This window comes from Schistocerca cancellata, chromosome 8, assembly GCF_023864275.1.
Source record: "Schistocerca cancellata isolate TAMUIC-IGC-003103 chromosome 8, iqSchCanc2.1, whole genome shotgun sequence".
Classification (NCBI taxonomy): Eukaryota; Metazoa; Arthropoda; class Insecta; order Orthoptera; family Acrididae; genus Schistocerca; species Schistocerca cancellata.
This window is the reverse complement of record NC_064633.1, coordinates 68641791-68661590: the sequence shown is the minus strand read 5'-3', so window position 1 is coordinate 68661590 and position 19800 is coordinate 68641791. Positions and strand designations below refer to the sequence as shown.

The following is a 19800-nucleotide window of genomic DNA, read 5'->3' as shown; positions in this document are numbered from 1 at the left end:
GCGGCGGGGGACGCACCCACTGCATACAAATGTGGCTTCCACGCCCTCCATTACCACAGAGAACACCAACTACACGTAGAAGCTGGCAAAATCTCAGGAAAGAGGACAACGACGACAAGACAGTAAACCAGCGACGGATGCACCCCCTCTAACGTTCGCTGTCGACTGCGGCGGTAACGTCAAGCAACTCTCCCCCAACAACTTCATCCAATTGTGTTGGAGAGTGCGCTTAACTGGAAGGAATATTATTTACACGTGTATTCTAGCATCACTTCGAATTTAAAACTGTTTTTAGTGACTGTTTTTCTGTGGCGGAATTTAACAGAGATACAGTAAAATTTAACACTTTTACGAGGCGCATTCAAGTTCTCAGGCCTCCGATTTTTTTTTTCTAGTTAACTACTCACCCGAAATCGATGAAACTGGCATTACTTCTCGACGTAATCGCCCTGCAGACGTACACATTTTTCACAATGCTGACGCAATGATTCCATGGCAGCGGCGAAGACTTCTTTAGGAGTCTGTTTTGACCACTGGAAAATCGCTGAGGCAATAGCAGCACGGCTGGTGAATGTGCGGCAACGAAGAGTGTCTTTCATTGTTGGAAAAAGCCAAAAGTCACTAGGAGCGAGGTCAGGTGAGTAGGGAGCATGAGGAATCACTTCAAAGTTGTTATCACGAAGAAACTGTTGTGTAACGTTAGCTCGATGTGCGGGTGCGTTCTCTTGGTGAAACAGCACATGCGCAGCCCTTCCCGGACGTTTTTGTTGCAGTGCAGGAAGGAATTTGTTCTTCAAAACATTTTCGTAGGATGCACCTGTTACCGTAGTGCCCTTTGGAACGCAATGGGTAAGGATTACACCCTCGCTGTCCCAGAACATGGACACCATCATTTTTTCAGCACTGGCGGTTACCCGAAATTTTTTTGGTGGCGGTGAATCTGTGTGCTTCCATTGAGCTGACTGGCGCTTTGTTTCTGGATTGAAAAATGGCATCCACGTCTCATCCATTGTCACAACCGACGAAAAGAAAGTCCCATTCGTGCTGACGTTGCGCATCAACATTGCTTGGCAACATGCCACATGGGCAGCCATGTGGCCGTCCGTCAGCATTCATGGCACCCACCTGGATGACACTTTTCGCATTTTCAGGTCGTCATGCAGGATTGTGTGCACAGAACCCACAGAAATGCCAACTCTTGAGGCGATCTGTTCAACAGTCATTCGGTGATCCCCCAAAACAGTTCTCACCACTTTCTCGATTATGTCGTCAGACCGGCTTGTGCGAGCCCGAGGTTGTTTCGGTTTGTTGTCACACAATGTTCTGCCTTCATTAAACTGTCGCACCCATGAACGCACTTTCGACACATCCATAACTCCATCACCACATGTCTCCTTCAACTGTCGATGAATTTCAATTGGTTTCACACCACGCAAATTCAGAAAACGAATGATTGCAAGCTGTTCAAGTAAGGAAAACGTCGCCATTTTAAGTATTTAAAACAGTTCTCATTCTGGCGGTAGAATTCCATCTACCGTACGGTGCTGCCATCTCTGGGACGTATTGACAATGAACGCGGCCTCCTTTTTAGAACAATGTGCGTGTTTCTATCTCTTTCCAGTCTGGAGAAAAAAAATCGGAGGCCTTAGAACTTGAATGCACCTCGTACTAAACTTGTCTTTTGACAATACTCATAGCGCAGTATTACGAGACATAAATATGTAGATATAAAACCTAAGAAGTTAGTATGAGCGCAAGAAGTACACGAAAAAATACTACATTTTTTAAATGACAATGTAGTTAGTAATAGCCATGGTGGCAGTAGGTTTTCAACAGGCAAAAGTAAGTTAATCATTTTGTTTCCTCAGTTACGGCTAAATTAATTTCATTCCTGTCACGATATTGCTCTCAGAGTTCCTTTGCCACCAGAAAAGGAAAATAACGGTGACCCAGTTTTTAACAAAGAACTTTTTCTACTGTAAGCAACATGCCGTTCAAAATTACTACAGTACTGTAGTACACGTATCTGTATTTTAAGTAAGAAAAGTTACTGTTCTTATAACTTGCATTCTCCTTCTCTTCCTTGGTGTACACCGCAGTCACACTAATCTTCAACTGTATACAGTTGCCCGAAAGATCTGCGTGCATTTTCTCTGTGTTCACATTTGTCCATTGTCACCTGCAGCAAGTGGAATGGCGTTACCCCGTGTACCGGCACTCAACGCTAGTTTTGTGTTACGGTTTGCAACAAAGTCATGTTTACGTGAATAAGACCTTGAAGACAGGAAGCGTGTAACCGAATAAAAAGTATAAGATGCTATTAAAAAAAGACGTTCTGCTATCCATATCTTTGCAACGGACAAAGGCAATCATGCAGGGTACTCTCCCCCTGTAGCTAAACAAGACTTGTATCATGCATTTTTTCATTTTACTTCTGAACGAAAAGTTATTTGGGGTGGTCAAGATAAATGGGACATCGCATATGTACAGGGTTTAAAGAACGACGTATAAAAAATTTTGGAGCATTTGTAGGAGATAAAAACACTTTCATGTGTGGCGTAACCTTCATCAGTGCGCAGGGGTTTGTGAAGAGTCTGATGCTAGTGATGTTCAGAGAAGATGATCAAACTACCGTGTGATGAATATTGTTTTAGAGGCGTTGACGGAAACGTCGTCCTTTTACTTTCACCCTTTGAGCCCCAGTGGTTTCTGCGTGAAACCGCCAGTTTATTACCTTTTTGAGTACCAATGCCTTTCGTATGAAACCACCGATGCTTTTGCATGACAGAGACCTCTAGTGATTCACTGAGGAACTGCATTGTAGCAGCGTTCGAAGCAACTGTCGGTGCATAGATCGTGCTATGTGATTGTGGGAGTTTTCCTTATAGCGACCATATTGAGATCATTGACAGTTGAAGTAAGAGTATCCGATTTATCGTAACATAAATTTCAGTTTGTACTACTCCTTTTATGAGTATAATCGAAATGAAACCACTTGGACAGTGTGTAGTTGCCGTACAAAATTTATTATATTTTAGGCCCATTTATGCTTGTTATTTAGGACTATAATTAGCTCTAGAGTTTACGACTTCATGGAGGTTTCGAGATGTGGGAGTTTGTGTAGGAAAAATGCGAATTTGCTTTCAAACATATCACATGAAATGGTGAGTGGTAGAAAACTGTATGTCTCAGAGGTTCCAAAGCGAAATCATCGACTTAAAACAACTGATTGTTTACCTTTAGCCAGTTAAATCTTATATGCCTCGCTTACTATGATCATAAAGAATAATTAAGTGAAAAAAATTATTGTTTTATTCCGAACTGCTGCCACCTCCAAGACAATGGATTGTTTACTTTTTGCTAATTCATTCTTTTATTTGCTGTTTACAATGGTAATAAAGATTAATTATGTGACAAATTTTAAAATTATATATTTTTAATGCTGATGGTGCTATATTTCCCATGAGGAGATGCTCGACAAGAAATAATAGGACACAACTAAACAGGAACAAGTATTTATTATGAGCACAATAGAGAGATTTAGCAACAAAGGAAAACCCTTCTCAATAAAAAAAATAATACAACTTCTGAGCCATGAACGGACATCTGCCTGGCACACCCTGTGAATGAACGTGGTGGGGACGTGAAGAATACGCCACTGATAATCCTTAAAGACGGACGTTGAACGTTGGGCGTAGTTGGCCAACAGGTACATCTCGCGGTATCACGGGAAAGTCGTAGGTCCCGGTGCGGTGGGTTCCGACCTGGCTCTGTGTTGATGGGCTGCTAAGAGCTGTCACACAAATCGGCCCAGAGCTCCTGTGGAGCGAACTGCCGATGTATTGGTTTTTTAATTTTTTTCCTTTATTGTCATTTCCATTCCCCATCAGGGGCGGGCTGGCAACACCATAACTGCTGCTCTTCAGCCGAGAGACATAACTAGACAGGAAGACATTTAAAACAATATAAAGAAGATAACATGGCGGAATATAGAAACAAAAAAGGCGGAACAGAAGAAGAGAAAGTATACAAAGCGGTGTTTGTAAATCTGAGAGAAAAATCTAAAAAAGTATGTTACACAAAAAAACACACACACTAAATTAAAAGGCACCAGACAAAGTATGGCAGGAGCATAAAAGTCACAGAACGATGAAAACAGTCACGTGATGGACAGCATAGCATGGAACAGTCATAGACGATAAACAGGTCGCACACACAATTAAAACCACATCTCTAGATGACACTGTATAACGGCACAGAAACACAACATTAATGCAGCACAGTGATAACAAATAAAAAACCTGGGAGGATCTGCCAGGGGTGGGGTGGGGGGGGGCGACAAGGGAAAAGGGAAAAGGAGGCGAGGAGAAGGGGAGAGAAAGGGGAAGGAGGTGGGGGGCGCGATGAAGGAGGGCTGGGGAGGGAAGGGATGGGAGGGGAAAACAACTGAGGAGAGGGTGCTGGGAGGGAAGGAGGGGAGAGGAAAAACGGGGCCCTGTGGAGGGGGGGGGGAAGACCAGGTTACAGTTGGTATGTCATGGCGAAGTTCAACATCCGGGAGGGGGCTGGAAAGGAGGGTGTGGAGGTGGAGAGAGGGAGGGATACAGCGATAGAGGTGTGGCAATGGGGCAGGGGTGGAGAAGAAGGTGAAAACCAGGGGGTGGGGGTGGGGGATCAAGCCTGTGCATAATGTAAAGGCCGCAGAGATGTTGGAGGAAAAGGAGGAGATTGGGGAAGGGGATGAGGTCATACAGGAGTCGTGATGATGATGATGATTAGTGTTTTAGGGCGCACAGCAGCGAGGTCCAGGTCGTGTGGGGGAAGGAAGGCGGATATGGAAGGCAAGGGGGAGTGCATGGTGTTTGAGAATATGGAGGGCCTTGTAAAAGTGTGTGTGTGGGGGGGGGGGGGGGGTGACAGAGATCCTGGCAACACTGGCATAACAGAGGATAGGACGGATGAGGGATTTGTAGGTGTGGAGGATGGTGGAAGGATGCAGTCCGCATGTCCGGCCAGGAGGAGGGAATGGGCTTTCCGCTGGATGGTCAGGAGGTGAGTGGCCCAGGTGTGACGGTCGAGGGTTAGTCCAAGGTATTTCAGGGTGGGGGTGAGCCGATCTATTGGCTTGCGCCGCTCTATACAGCCAGGGCGCGGAGGAATTCGTGCTGATGCAGTTCCGTTCACGCGACAAGGAGGATCTCTTGTGGCGCTTGTCCTGCTGCTTGTCGTTCGTGCAGTTCGGGGAGGCAACGCCTTGTACATATGCAAACCCGTGACGCTTCAATGACTGAAGGGTCGCCGATACTTTCGGCGAACAGCGGGCACATGGCAGGCGGAACTCAAAGGGCTAATGCGTAATTGGCATCTGTTTGCTAATGATTGTCTAACGAGCAAAAAACAACTAGCTGTTTCACGAATAACAATTGAATCTTCAGCCAAATCGGCAACCAGCTCTTCTGGAGGGCCTATCAGAGTCTCATACAACAAAAACCTCTCGCCACCAGCTGTGCAGTACCGTTAATCGACGACGTTTTCAGTAACACCTCTGAAGCAATACTCATCACGAGGCACTTTGAACGCTGTCTCACTACCGCCAAAGCCTTTAAGGATCGCTAGCAGAGAAACGGTGCACGTGTGACATGTTTGCCATATAAAAAAGTGTTTTGTTCTTTAAGTCCTCTATATACTCTAAAATTTTGTATCTGTAGTCCGTTTACTCCATATATTAAAGTGCCACGCATTATGTCTATATATGTACGGATTTTGATATATTTTTCACTTATTCACGATAGGGTTTCAGTAGCAGAACGATTGCGGAAAAAACGTTGAAAAAATTTGCAATGAGGAGTTTCTAAAAGCTCTTAATAAAACCTGTACAAGGCCCATAAGACCAGTCACCTAAAATGAAACTTCGAAGCATTGCATAAAATGAAAAATAAAGGTGACTGGACCAGACGGACTACCTACAGACCTGTGGAAGTTAAAGCACTGCGATTCAGTTGAATGGCTGACAGGTTTCTTCAACAAAATCCCTGAAGAGGGAAGGATTCCAGCTCACTGGAGATTAACTACCGTAGTTCCAGTTTGGAAACAGAAGCGTATGCCAGCTGAATGCAGCAACAGTCGTCCAATGCACCGTCCATAACGTACAATGAAGGTCTTCGAACGCATTATCGGTAAAAGGATCTGACAGATTATCAGTCCATGTGGATTCGTGAAGGACTGTGGGGCGACAGACGCTATCCATATTGCTCGCCAGGTTATTGAAGAACACCGTGCGAAGTCAATGCGCCTACATCTTGCCTCCCTCGACCTCGAAAAATCCTTTGACCGAGAGCCACACGAATTTATTCGGCTTGCCTTGTGAGAACATGGAGTACCTGAAGAATTAGTAGAATGGGTCAGTCGTCTCTACTATGACCCGAAGAGCAGGACACAGTCAGTTGCCGGTCTGTGGGGCGATTTTCCAGTTTCTGTAAGAGTGTATCAGGGATATGCTCTCTCGCCTCTGCTCTTCATCACAGTAATGGGTTCAGTCACCAGAGATATGCAGACGGCCGCACCCTGCACGCTACTGTATGCTAATGACGTGCTACTGGCCTCTGAAGGTACCACTAACATGCAGTGTCAAGTCCAACCCCGGAACTATGGCCTTGCGGTAGTAGGTCTACGACTCAACATAAAGAAAACGTGGTATCTCACTACAGATCGTGAGCTGGATACCATCAGAATCAATGGTGTTGGCCTCCCGACAACTACCAGGCTCTTCAACTGCAGCTGATCGACATGTCAGTGCATATATGTCTTCCTGCGTGAGCAGCACGTGGCTCAAGTGGCTTCCTGTGACTGGAGCACTCTGTGGTCGGAAGATTCTAGACAGGCTCAAGTCGAAAGCACACCGATCTGTAGTTTGTCCAGCTGCACTGGGTGGTGCTGAATGCTGGCTTTCAACAAAAGAAGATTTGCTGTCATGGAAACAGAGATGCTCAGACAGGTATCTGGATTAACACTACAAGATCATGTCACAAATGAGCACATTCTTAAGTTACATGGAATAGCACCAATAGCAGACAAGATGAGAAAAAGCCGTCATGTTCTTACATCGGAGGCATCGATGATTGCGAATACTGGTCTTAGTTTGATAATAAGTGGTAAAAGACCAGTACGACGAACTAGGCGGTGATGGCTTGATGCCCAAGATCAGATAAAATGGTGACAGAGCCAAAACATCGGACCCCAGCAGCATGTAGGACAAATGCTAAGGTGCTAAGGAAGGAGAATACACAAACACACACACACACACACACACACACACACACACACAGAGCACAAAAAATGGAGAAAGAACTAGGGACACAGTGTGAGCGTATGAATTACGCTGAAAGTAAAGTGAATGATTCTAATGTTCACATAAGTCACTCACAAACCTTAAAAAGACAGGATGGAGAAATCATACATAAAAAATTTTCTTTTTCTTTCAGGCATCGCCCTCTGGATTCCGAAGACTGTTGAACTGGATTGCTAATGAATACCCTGGGTACCCGATAATTGTAACTGAGAATGGTTGGAAGGATTCAGGAGGACGTAACGACACTGACAGGATCAATTACTACATCGTATGTAACACTCACTGCCCCGATCCGTAGTCCAACTTACGTTCCGCCATCCTCAAACTCATATTAGTTTTAAATACTTTTTCTTTTGTTCTACAGGGTTTCTTGGGAGCTCTCCTGGAAGCTGTGAACACGGACGAAGTTCCAGTGATCGGCTACACAACGTGGTCTCTCATGGACAACCTGGAATGGAATTTGGGATTCACGTGAGTAATGCTTGTACTTACATATACTGAATGTCTCTGTCCATCATACACTTTATCTAGTAAACTTACCATGGCCTGTTGCTACTGTGTTGCATCTCCTTCAAAATAGTCCCCGTCTAACACACCGACTCCAACGGTGTTTCCACTTTTGGAAACATGCCTGGAATTTTTTTTACTAAAGTGTGTTAAGGACGCTCTCAGTATTTGCCTGGATGTCCTCAATCGAATCAAATCACTTCCCCTGCAGTGAAAATTTCGGTTTAGGAAACAGGCAGAAGTCCGCAGGGGCCAAATCAGGGGAATATGGTGGTTGTGAATGCACATGAATTTTCAATTTGGTCAAAAATTCAACGATGGAGAAGGCACGATAGGTCAGAGCATTGTCATGGAGTAGCACCGAACACCTGTCTTTCCACAATACAGGCCTTTTCTTCCACACCTTTTCGTGCAAACGCTCAAGGACACATTGGTAGTATTTCTGGTTAATTGTCTGTCCTCCAGGGGTAAATTCATGATGGACAATACCGGAAGAATCGAAAAATTTCACCAACATTGTCTTCACCTTCAATCGACTTTGCCGTGCTTTTTTCGGTCGTGATGAACGTAGTCTTCCACGCTGAGGACTGCACTATGGTTTTAGGATCATATACCCACGATTCGTCACCTGCAATTACCCTATTTAACAAATCTGGGTCATTTTTTGTCCGATTAATCAGTTCTTGGGACACTTCAAGTTTGTATTGTCTCTGGTCACTTGACAGCACTTTTGGAATGAATTTTGCAGACACTCGACGCATGTTCAGATCTTCAGTTAAAATTGACTGAACTGTATAGAAACTTAAGTTCATAAGCCATCTCCCTAACTGTAAGTCTACGATCAGAGTCCGCTAAGTCGTGAACTTTCGCAACATTTTAATTCGTTTTTGAGGTGGAAGGACGGCCGGACTGTGGTTCATCTTCAAATGATTCACGGCCAGTTTTAAATCTGTTGAACCAGACAAAAACATTTGACTGCCACATAAAATTTCCTCCAAAAGCTGTTTTGAATAGTTGGTAAGTCTATTGTACAATTACAAGCCCATTCTTTCCAATCACACCTCGTACCTACTACCTACTGCTGAATGCTAATTTATTGATCTTTTAATGTTTACCTGTTGGGAAACATTAGCAATTCATAATGTTGCTCGGCTAATGCTTTGCGCGAGTTATTTTATTTGAAAATGAATTAGAAAAGATTTAGCCAAATTCCGAAGTCGCAAGCTCTCGACGCTTCATCATGTGCCGGCAAAAATTCTGTACCAGTCGACTTCACAATTACATGGAACAAAAACAGTTAACATTAAAAATTTACTATCTGTCAATAATTCAATGGCAAATGAGGCAGGAATGCGCCCAATCTCGGCAGTCCCTCTGGATTCCTGTCCACACCGCCTTGCTCGCCACTAACTTTGCTGTTGCTCGAATGCCCGTATGAGAGTGGCTACGCAATGCTCGGAAAACTATGTGCCAAAATTTATGGGCGTTGTTTGTCCCGGGGCGTATCGCACCAGGTACTCGTGCCACAATGTGCAACACAAATACATCGCAGCTCCAGGGGAGGGGGGTGGGGCAGGAAGCGGGGGGGGGGGCGTATTTAATTTAGAGTAAGTTGTATAGTGCTGTGTCCTTGTGTTGCTTAGCCGCTACATCAGCCCACGGCACAGTCTCTACGCTGGGGCAATTTTGTGACAATCAGTTTGCGAGAAGGCTGTTTCTACCTGAGACGCGACGCACGTCGGTGTTAAATTGGGCAATATATTCCGCTTTATTACACTGCCACGGTGAGCCAAGACTCGTTGCGCATTACAACGAACAAGTCAGTGGTCTGTAGTCAGTAAAAACTGTAAAATATCTTCCTTCGACAGACGATCGCAAATGTTTAATGGCCGCTATATCGCCAGGAACTCGTCATCAATAGCACTTCATTTCTTCTGCTGCGGCGTAAGGTTGTTCAGCTGCCATCGATCGTGGACCGTGGACCATCCATTCTCTGCGGTGCTGGACTGCATTTTGGTTGGCGTCCGCCGTTAGATCCAATGGGGCACTATTACGTGGCCGATCCGACCGTGCCACTTGTGCCAAACATTGCTCGACATTATAAAATGCCACTTCACTCGCCAAAGTCCAAGGTGTGTTCCGACTACTAGCTGTATGCATGCCTGGGAGCAGTGCAATAAGTGGTTCCTGCTGACTTGCCGGGCTTAAAATGTGTCTCCAGTTATAAGTTAACATTCCCAGAAATCTGCGCAATCCTGTATAAGTTGTCGGCAAAAGAATGTCTTACACTGCTGCCGCACATCCAGGAAGCGATGTCAGACCAGCTGACGAGACTACATATCCCAAAAACTGCACGTCTCGTTTGCCGAAAACACTTTTTGCAGTATTAATGGTTATGCCACACTGCTGAAGGTGCTGATAAAGCTTCCACGTGTGAGTCATATGCTCCTCAACTGTAGGTGAAAGTATGAGAATATCATGCATGTAACAGGATAGGAATTGCAACCTGTGCAACACTTCATGATGAAACGCTGGCACGTCTGTGTTGCGTTTCTCAATCCAAAAGGCATAAATTCGTATTGAGAAACCCTAAAGGGCGTTTAGTGGTTTTCCAAAGGTCCTCAGGCGCCATCGGAATTTTCAAAAATGCCTCCGTGTAATCAGCCACACTAACCATATGGGTATAAGCAATGGTGCTCCTATTAAAGTCAGTCACATGAGGCACAGAGTAACGATCAGGAATTCTTCCGGTGTTGAGTGTTCCGTAAGCCTTGCATAGTCACCATTAGTCGTCTCTTTTACGCACAACGTGTAGTGGGCATGCCCAAGGACTTTCTGATCTAGTCACAAACCTGCTTTCAACAGCTCCTCGAATCCTGTTTGTGCCGCGAAGAGTCTGCGAGGCAGTAGCCTCCTCGAAAGGGCTTTAGCGGGTCGGTCAGGAGATGAGCTGGTATGGTTCACTGTACAGAGGCGACGCTTCCAGTCAGGGGCTGACAGACTGGTGGGTACTGAAAATTCTTCAAGTAAGCAGCCGAAAACATTGTCATTTACTCATTACCGCTTTCCATCGCCAAAAAATGTTCGGAACTGTTTCCAGGATCACGCGAGACACACCGAAGTGGTTTTGCACATTGTTGTATGGGCACCACAATCGACTCTTCATTTACAAGTACTGATCACATGGTTTACAAGTTGGCACTGCAGTCAATTGTAAGTGAACAGTAGTTGACTAAATCCGGCAGCAGATGAAAATGAAACAAGAAATCTGCACCAATTATAGAGTTGGCGACATTGGCGATCATAAATGTTCAAGTAGATACAAATTGAATACAAACTGTAGTTCTCTAGTCACCAAAAGTTACAATGCTCGAATCGTTTGCTGCCGTGAATGTATGCTGTTTCGGTGTGCCGGTTACAATACTCAGCCGTTCCGAATAAATACTCACTTCACATCTGAAAACTACAAGGAAATTTTTACTGGACATGCCATTGGGCACGAATAATCTCTGTGACTGGTGCAATGCCGACAGTTTTCGGTTTGCATGGTTTCTTTCGTCCTTTAGTTGTGGATGCACACATTGTTGATGATGAACGCCGGCGTCCTCTAACGCACGCCTGCAGCATTTTGGTTACAATAGGGGCGGTGCAGTAGCCAGCCGCATCACATCTGGAAACTACAAGGAAATTTTTACTGGACATGCCATTGGGCACGAATAATCTCTGTGACTGGTGCAATGCCGACAGTTTTCGGTTTGCATGGTTTCTTTCGTCCTTCAGTTGTGGATGCACACATTGTTGATGATGAACGCCGGCGTCCTCTAACGCACGCCTGCAGGATTTTGGTTACAATAGGGGCGGTGCAGTAGCCAGCCGCTTCCACAAAGCGCCTGTGATACCAGCACCATTGGGCAGTAGTCGTGTCAAATCCACGCCGATCATCTTTCCGGCGCCCTGTCCACTGCTCAGGAGTACGCTCATATCGGCGTCGGAATTTGTGATGTTGCGCCGCTCCTGCGTTGGCGCATCTGCATTCCTGGTACGCGTTTCGGTGTTAACGACGGCGCTTGCTGCTCCGACGCTCTTTCCGTGACCGTCGTCAGTCGCAGTCCCAATGTCTGCGCCTATTGGATCTTCACACAGGACGTTCGCAACGGCGTCAGCCTTCTCTGTCAACACTTGTAACGACAGGTCTCGATGTCTGGCCTCGACCTTGCGAATACGCACAGGTAACTTACGAAGCCGCAGCACGTGTATCGGCTGTTCAGGCGGCAGATCAGTGGCAGCGAGTCCGTGTGAAGCTCGTAGCATCTGAGGTGAGGATATGTTGCCTAACTGGTCGTCATTACAAGCTTTCTGATGCTTAATGTCCGGCGACAATGTACAGCGTTGTACGAACGCCTCCTTCTAAATGTTCAACCACGAATACGTACTTGTCATTGCTTCTGCACACTCAGTGTTGTTGAAAGATGCACTCTATATGCCTGAAACACGTTAGTGGGAGACCACATCAGAACGGCGGAAGTCTGACACGACCAAAACGCTCCACGTAATACGCATCTTGCTGATTTATGTCGGCGACTGCAAGTTGCGGCATAGGTGAAGACGTGGTTTGCTCTACTTTGACTTTAGTCTTTGGCTGCGGCCACGTCGCATCCTTAATTATCGCAAAAAATTTAAAAAATCTCAGTTCCGAATCTCCTCTTCAAGGACCTACGTAACTTTATTGCACTCCATATTGAAACCACCGCATAGTCAAAGAATAATCAACGCAATTCTGTATCTCTAAATTGATAATAAACACTGTCTACCAAGGCAGCGTTTCGTCTTCTATCTCTTGCGCCGGCTACCTGGACGGTAAAGGTTGTCATCAGAGGTTCTTTACTTTGATGAAACGGTCTAAGAAGAGCCTCTTTACAGCTGAAAGATTGTCCAGTGCCGTGAGAGAGGATGCCTGCTACGGTACATAAATGAAACAGAGCGAGCCAGGGTCAAAATCATAAATAAAATATAATAGGACGGAGTATCAAACACACATAGCTCCAAATTTAGCTGAGCATATTACCGTCAGTTTCATCGATCCTAGACCAGAATCCTCGTTTCAAAACATTCATTGCTGTTAGAATTAAGGTTATGTGTTTTTCATCTATCGAGACGATATCTAGTAGTTGTGGTCAAATAAATTTATTCCTTGCTTCCGGAGGTATTTGACATTATGTTTTATACTTGCATCACTGCCTGAACTATAACAGCTTGCCATTTGTGTTATATGATTAAAATTTGATTTTCTTAGTTGTAGGCATATCAACAGTTACAAATGAGCCTTTGTCTATATACCGATGGTTGATGCACGTATTCCTTAGTTCAACACTGTCATTGGTATCAACAGTGTTTAATAATTTGTGTATTCATAACTCTAGGTTAACAACGACCAGTGGCCAAAGTAACCTCAAAAACAGAGAAATCATGCACATGACCTCAGAAATTGTAATATTGCGGCAGATACAAACATGTGAACAAAAGACTAATCAGTGGTCTCTTTTGAGAACTAATCGAGTAACATACATGATGTAGTTGAAAACATCGATCGCTTTACAGTTAAATGATATCGGTGGGTTTTGCAAAACCAGATTTTTAACACACTTTTTTGTATACAATCGCCATTTAGCGTATATTGATGGAACTTTACCACCAAACATTATATATTAAACACTCAACTGAGGGTCAGTAGAGAGCTGTAAAACATTTGGTGTATGAGTGATCAAAGTAACCACGGCGGTCAAAATATACGCCGTTCACATTACCTCGAAAAAATCGAGCAGTGACATCTGAAAAAGACGATGAAGTCTCTGGATGCAATGTCAAGAGAATACGAGGGAAGGAAGGTGGGGCAAAACTCAATTGACCAAAAAAGCAGTACGTGTCGCTATGTCCTGTGCGCAATTAGCTGAGGCGTTGTCGAGCAGTAAAAGCGTGGAACGCTTCCCGCGACACATCGCCCCTGTAACCTTGTCAGGCGATTTTGGTAGTAGCCTCCTAGGGCGACTTGCCATTACGAGCGTAATCTGTTAGCACCACACCATGGTATTCCCGAAAACATCACTTGGCCTCTCCTTGTCCGATGTTGCTAGCGTCTCCATCTGTTTCGGTGGCGACGAACTCACACGTTCCCACTGCTTGCTCCGATCCTTTGTCTCAGGGTAACAATGATAGAACCATCTCCGTCCACCGTGATTAGGCGACTGGAGAAGTCGTCTGAACTGGTCCCAACACACCTTCGACACCTCCGCTGTTGGCTCGTTTCGGCTCACTTTGAGCGGCTGTGAGTTGTCCCACCACCCACAAGGTGGCGACCTCTGTCATATGTTGTCCAACATATTGAAAACTGATGACCCATGACTGATTTTTCACTTTCTCCGCTGTGCCCTCGGTTCTGATACTCTCCGGTCTTCTGATTCTCGGTTATTCAGAGATGGTTCTTCAGATTTGTTTGACCACATAAACTTTTCGTTGCAGCAGTGCGCTTCTTCCAATTAAAACTGTAGAACAGCCACAAGTCGCTTGTTTCTTTTTCTCTGTTTTTTCATGTTTCACTCGACCAACGCAAGCAACTTCAAAACTGCGGAAAAACCATACAATAAGATAAGTGCGTTCCTACAGTGTGATAATTTATATCACGTAGCTGAGCACTGTACTTTACAATATCGGGCTGTGTCGCCATACATAAAATGGAGTGTGCTGGTTGTGTAAGCTCTCTGGTCAGGTGCGTTCTAAGATTAAACAGCAAGACATATCATTGCTTCTTGAGCGACTCAAAGCACCATTGACACGCACTTTGGTTAAAACTACCTCATGAAGCCTAATGAAGAATGATATAATACAAAAAACATTAATATCACTAAGCAGTTGCAAATACGGTAATTTATGGATTTGTGCTGAAATAAGCTATTCCATATTCTGTTCCTCATAGATGGGTTTCCTCGTCCTTTAGTTACACTCTCATTTCTTATTTTAAATTTTGCCTTTATTTTGACCCTCCAAGCCGCCCCCTCCAGTCTTAAACCCCATTTGGTTTATCGTATGTAGTATCCTCTCTTAGCTTCGATACAGTGCTCTTCTCGAGGCGCAAGCATCCACAAATACACTCCTGGAAATTGAAATAAGAACACCGTGAATTCATTGTCCCAGGAAGGGGAAACTTTATTGACACATTCCTGGGGTCAGATACATCACATGATCACACTGACAGAACCACAGGCACATAGACACAGGCAACAGAGCATGCACAATGTCGGCACTAGTACAGTGTATATCCACCTTTCGCAGCAATGCAGGCTGCTATTCTCCCATGGAGACGATCGTAGAGATGCTGGATGTAGTCCTGTGGAACGGCTTGCCATGCCATTTCCACCTGGCGCCTCAGTTGGACCAGCGTTCGTGCTGGACGTGCAGACCGCGTGAGACGACGCTTCATCCAGTCCCAAACATGCTCAATGGGGGACAGATCCGGAGATCTTGCTGGCCAGGGTAGTTGACTTACACCTTCTAGAGCACGTTGGGTGGCACGGGATACATGCGGACGTGCATTGTCCTGTTGGAACAGCAAGTTCCCTTGCCGGTCTAGGAATGGTAGAACGATGGGTTCGATGACGGTTTGGATGTACCGTGCACTATTCAGTGTCCCCTCGACGATCACCAGTGGTGTACGGCCAGTGTAGGAGATCGCTCCCCACACCATGATGCCGGGTGTTGGCCCTGTGTGCCTCGGTCGTATGCAGTCCTGATTGTGGCGCTCACCTGCACGGCGCCAAACACGCATACGACCATCATTGGCACCAAGGCAGAAGCGACTCTCATCGCTGAAGACGACACGTCTCCATTCGTCCCTCCATTCACGCCTGTCGCGACACCACTGGAGGCGGGCTGCACGATGTTGGGGCGTGAGCGGAAGACGGCCTAACGGTGTGCGGGACCGTAGCCCAGCTTCATGGAGACGGTTGCGAATGGTCCTCGCCGATACCCCAGGAGCAACAGTGTCCCTAATTTGCTGGGAAGTGGCGGTGCGGTCCCCTACGGCACTGCGTAGGATCCTACGGTCTTGGCGTGCATCCGTGCGTCGCTGCGGTCCGGTCCCAGGTCGACGGGCACGTGCACCTTCCGCCGACCACTGGCGACAACATCGATGTACTGTGGAGACCTCACGCCCCACGTGTTGAGCAATTCGGCGGTACGTCCACCCGGCCTCCCGCATGCCCACTATACGCCCTCGCTCAAAGTCCGTCAACTGCACATACGGTTCACGTCCACGCTGTCGCGGCATGCTACCAGTGTTAAAGACTGCGATGGAGCTCCGTATGCCACGGCAAACTGGCTGACACTGACGGCGGCGGTGCACAAATGCTGCGCAGCTAGCGCCATTCGACGGCCAACACCGCGGTTCCTGGTGTGTCCGCTGTGCCGTGCGTGTGATCATTGCTTGTACAGCCCTCTCGCAGTGTCCGGAGCAAGTATGGTGGGTCTGACACACCGGTGTCAATGTGTTCTTTTTTCCATTTCCTGGAGTGTATTTGTTTGAAATTAATGTCTCTTTTGAAGTCAGTTAAGCTGTTCTATAAATCAATCTGTCTTCATTTACTCTAATGGGCGTCTGATGTATCTGTTGCTTTGGCAATCTTATACAATCTTGTTGCGTACATAAGAGATTTCTTTCGCCCTTTTTGCTATATTTCGAAGCTGGATGATCCATTCGGTTTGTGACTTCAAAAATATTCGTCTGACAGCATAGGGCGTGACACGTCACGTATTATTCTCGTTCCTAGAAAAGTAATTTGGTATGATCTTCTGTGAGTCGTTTCAGTAAATTTAGGAAGTTGTGCAACTTAACACATTGCAACTTGGATAAAGACGCGGATCTTCTCTGGACCCCCATTTTTCTTTGTAATTAACTGAGCACACAGCCATCACTAGACAACAAACACTCGAATATCCCAGTATTTTTATGAATATGTAACATGATCCAAATAGGACATAAAACACTTGCTGTCTTCCCGGCTTTAGGTCACACGTGGCTTCCTCTGCCATAGGCAGAGTATACGAAAGTACAATGTCTTCTCTCTGTCAACTACTTCTTATTACAGAAAATAGAGAGTAAACATAGTTACTATAACTTGAGATAAAGGTAATACAAAGAACTCAGAAACGGATTAAGAGCAGAATTTCTATTAGGTATTGGTTGTTGCCGTGGTCTTCAGTCCGAAGACTGGTTTGATGCAACTGTCCATGATACTCAATCTTGCGCAAGCCTCTTCATCTCTGAGTAACTACTGCTACTTCTGAGTCTGCTTTCTGTACTCATCTCTTGGTCTTCCTCTATGATTTTCATTCCCCATGCTTCCCTCCAGTACTAAACTGGTGACCCCTTGATGCCTCAGGATGTGTCCTACCAACCGATCCGTTCTTCTAGTCAGGTTGTGCCACAAGTTTCCCTTCTCCCCAGTTCTGTTCAGTACCTCCTCATTAGTTATGTAATCTACGCCTCTAATCTTCAGCATTCTTCTGTAGCATTACATTTCAAAAGCATATATTCTCTTCTTATATAAACTGTTTATCATCTTTCACTTGTATACGCGGCAACGCTGCATACTAATGCTTTCAAAAAAGACTCCCTAACGCGTAAGTCTTTATCCGATTGTAACAAATTTCTCTTCTTCAGAAACGCTTACCTTGGCATTGCCAATCTCGTGTATGTACTCGTAATTAACTGAATAATTAACTGAACGATCTTGGAGAAAGAGCTGTGTTTCTTCGCGTACGTTCTCTTCTCCCCACTAAAATAATGATGATGTGCATGCAACCTTAATACAAAAACAAAAAAGTCACAGCTGTTCCACTAAATCTATCCTGTAAAATGCAAAGACGTATACACATTTTAAATGTAACTGCGAATGGAGCAATTGATGCCTTCAAATGTTTCACAGTTTCAAGGACAAAAACTGTGTTATGCTTCGTTTGGTGACGTATTAGGACTTATTATAGTTTAACCGTTAGGGTGAAAGCTTCAGTCCACGCAAATGTCTGAGGCGTAGATGAACCAGCACAGGCGGCTGCCGGTGTTGCATGCTCCACCTGTGGAATGCTCATAACTTTTTGATACGTATATATTTACAATGCAGTGGCCAACATTTATCAAGAAACTGGGATGCCTGAAGAAATTTTTGGTGCAAAATAATTTCATATTAAGCCAAGCATACGGAAAAAATTACTGTGTTATCGACGTCGTCAAATTTTAATCTTGTCTTTTCCTTTTGCCTTTATCGCGTACGTTCGCAGTTTAGAGATGGTTATAATCGAATGTGTTAGAGGGCGGCCGTATGCCCTCCCCGTACCCACCCCTTGACCTCCCCACCTTGCCAACACCCCCCCGGAACAGATTATGTTTACCCTGTAGTCCCCGCGCCTAGTGTTATCCATGAGAAAATGTGCGAACACTTTCTAAATTTTTGTGAATCATGTAATTGTGGCCGGAAGGGGGTATTCACCTAGTTGTATGTGGGAAACCGCCTAAAAACCACTCCCAGGCTGGCCGGCACACCGACTCTCGTCTTAATCCGACGTCCGGATTCGCTCTGCGACCGACGTGTCCGTTCGAATGCTGGAAGCGGCGTGCTAACACGCGCATCCAACCGGACGTGTATTTCGTGAAATTTTATTGTAGCTGTTGTAACTACGTTTCCTACGACGATTTACTCTTGCTGGTACTTGCTATATATTGGAAGTCTATATACCGTATTTTTTTGTTTTGGAAGGGGGAGAGGATGGGGTGGGAATATTCGTTATTGGTTATTCCAATTGAGAATTCAGTCAGTGAACAAAAAGGCCATAAACCATCCTTTATTAGCCGTATATTCGACTGGTAATGTCCTTAGATTATTATTCAATTTTAAATATTATGTTATTGCGCAGTATTATTAATATTACTGTTTTTATTATTTCTATAGAGAACACAATGAGGTAGGTGTATGAGTCGACCACAATATTATTGTACCTGGGGGTGAGGGTGCTTCGGTCGTCTTATCGTGAGTTGTTATCGTAATGTTTCACAATTGCCATGAAGTCATTCACAGTGCCATGAGTTTTCCTTAGTCCCCACAGTACTTGTTTACTGTACCATCACTGTGTATTTCCTATAGCGACCAACGGAGGCCAAATGCAATAATATCGTGGTCAGATAAAAAGTAAATGCCTTTATCCTCGTTGTGGATAAAGCATGTAGAACATCCTCAGGTATACGTGCATTCTCCTTTAGGTATATAAGACAGTCGTATAGTCATACATGTGCCCTCTTTTGGATAAAACAAGGAGAACATAATCAGGTACACATGTTTGTATCCTTCTGTCCGCAAAAAGTGCAGAACACAGTCAAGTGTACGAGCATGTATTTTGCTAACGTAGACATTTATTTTGTACTTAAGATTCATTGAAGTAAGTTGAAATTACCACGACACAGTCACCCATATTTAAATTTTCTGCTCGTATTTATTTGCATGAATTAGATTGTGACAACACAACTGAGTGTACTAAAGCATTCAAAGGCAAAAAACAACCTGCCGAGCGTTTTCGATAACGTATTTAAACTCTTGTGGATGGCTGTTGCTTTTGTGTGTTACAGAGTCTTTTAAACGACGGTTAAGGATGTGCTCACAACATAAGGATCGTCCCTCTACACTACATTCATTGAATGTAGGCGACTCATATAAATGTGACCTCTGGTTGGTTGGAACTAAGCAGCGAGGCCATCGGTCCCATCGGATTAGAGAAGGACGGGGAAGATAGCCGGCCGTGTCCTTTCAGAGGAACCCTCCCGGCATTTGCCTGAAGCGATTTAGGAAAATCATGGAAAACCTAAAACAGGGTGGCCGGACACGCGTTTGAACCGTCGTCCTCCC

At 45.1% G+C, this 19800-nt stretch overlaps 1 protein-coding gene across 1 annotated transcript in view; it reads left to right on the top strand.

Annotated features, from left to right (window-relative positions):
- The window catches only part of LOC126095354 (myrosinase 1-like), an 85874-nt gene that overhangs the window by 56124 nt on the left and 9950 nt on the right, over positions 1-19800 (top strand). The window contains exons 9-10 of the mRNA XM_049910162.1: positions 7482-7616; positions 7713-7819. Coding sequence (XP_049766119.1) covers positions 7482-7616; positions 7713-7819 — 242 coding nt within the window. The remainder of the gene's footprint in view (positions 1-7481; positions 7617-7712; positions 7820-19800) is intronic.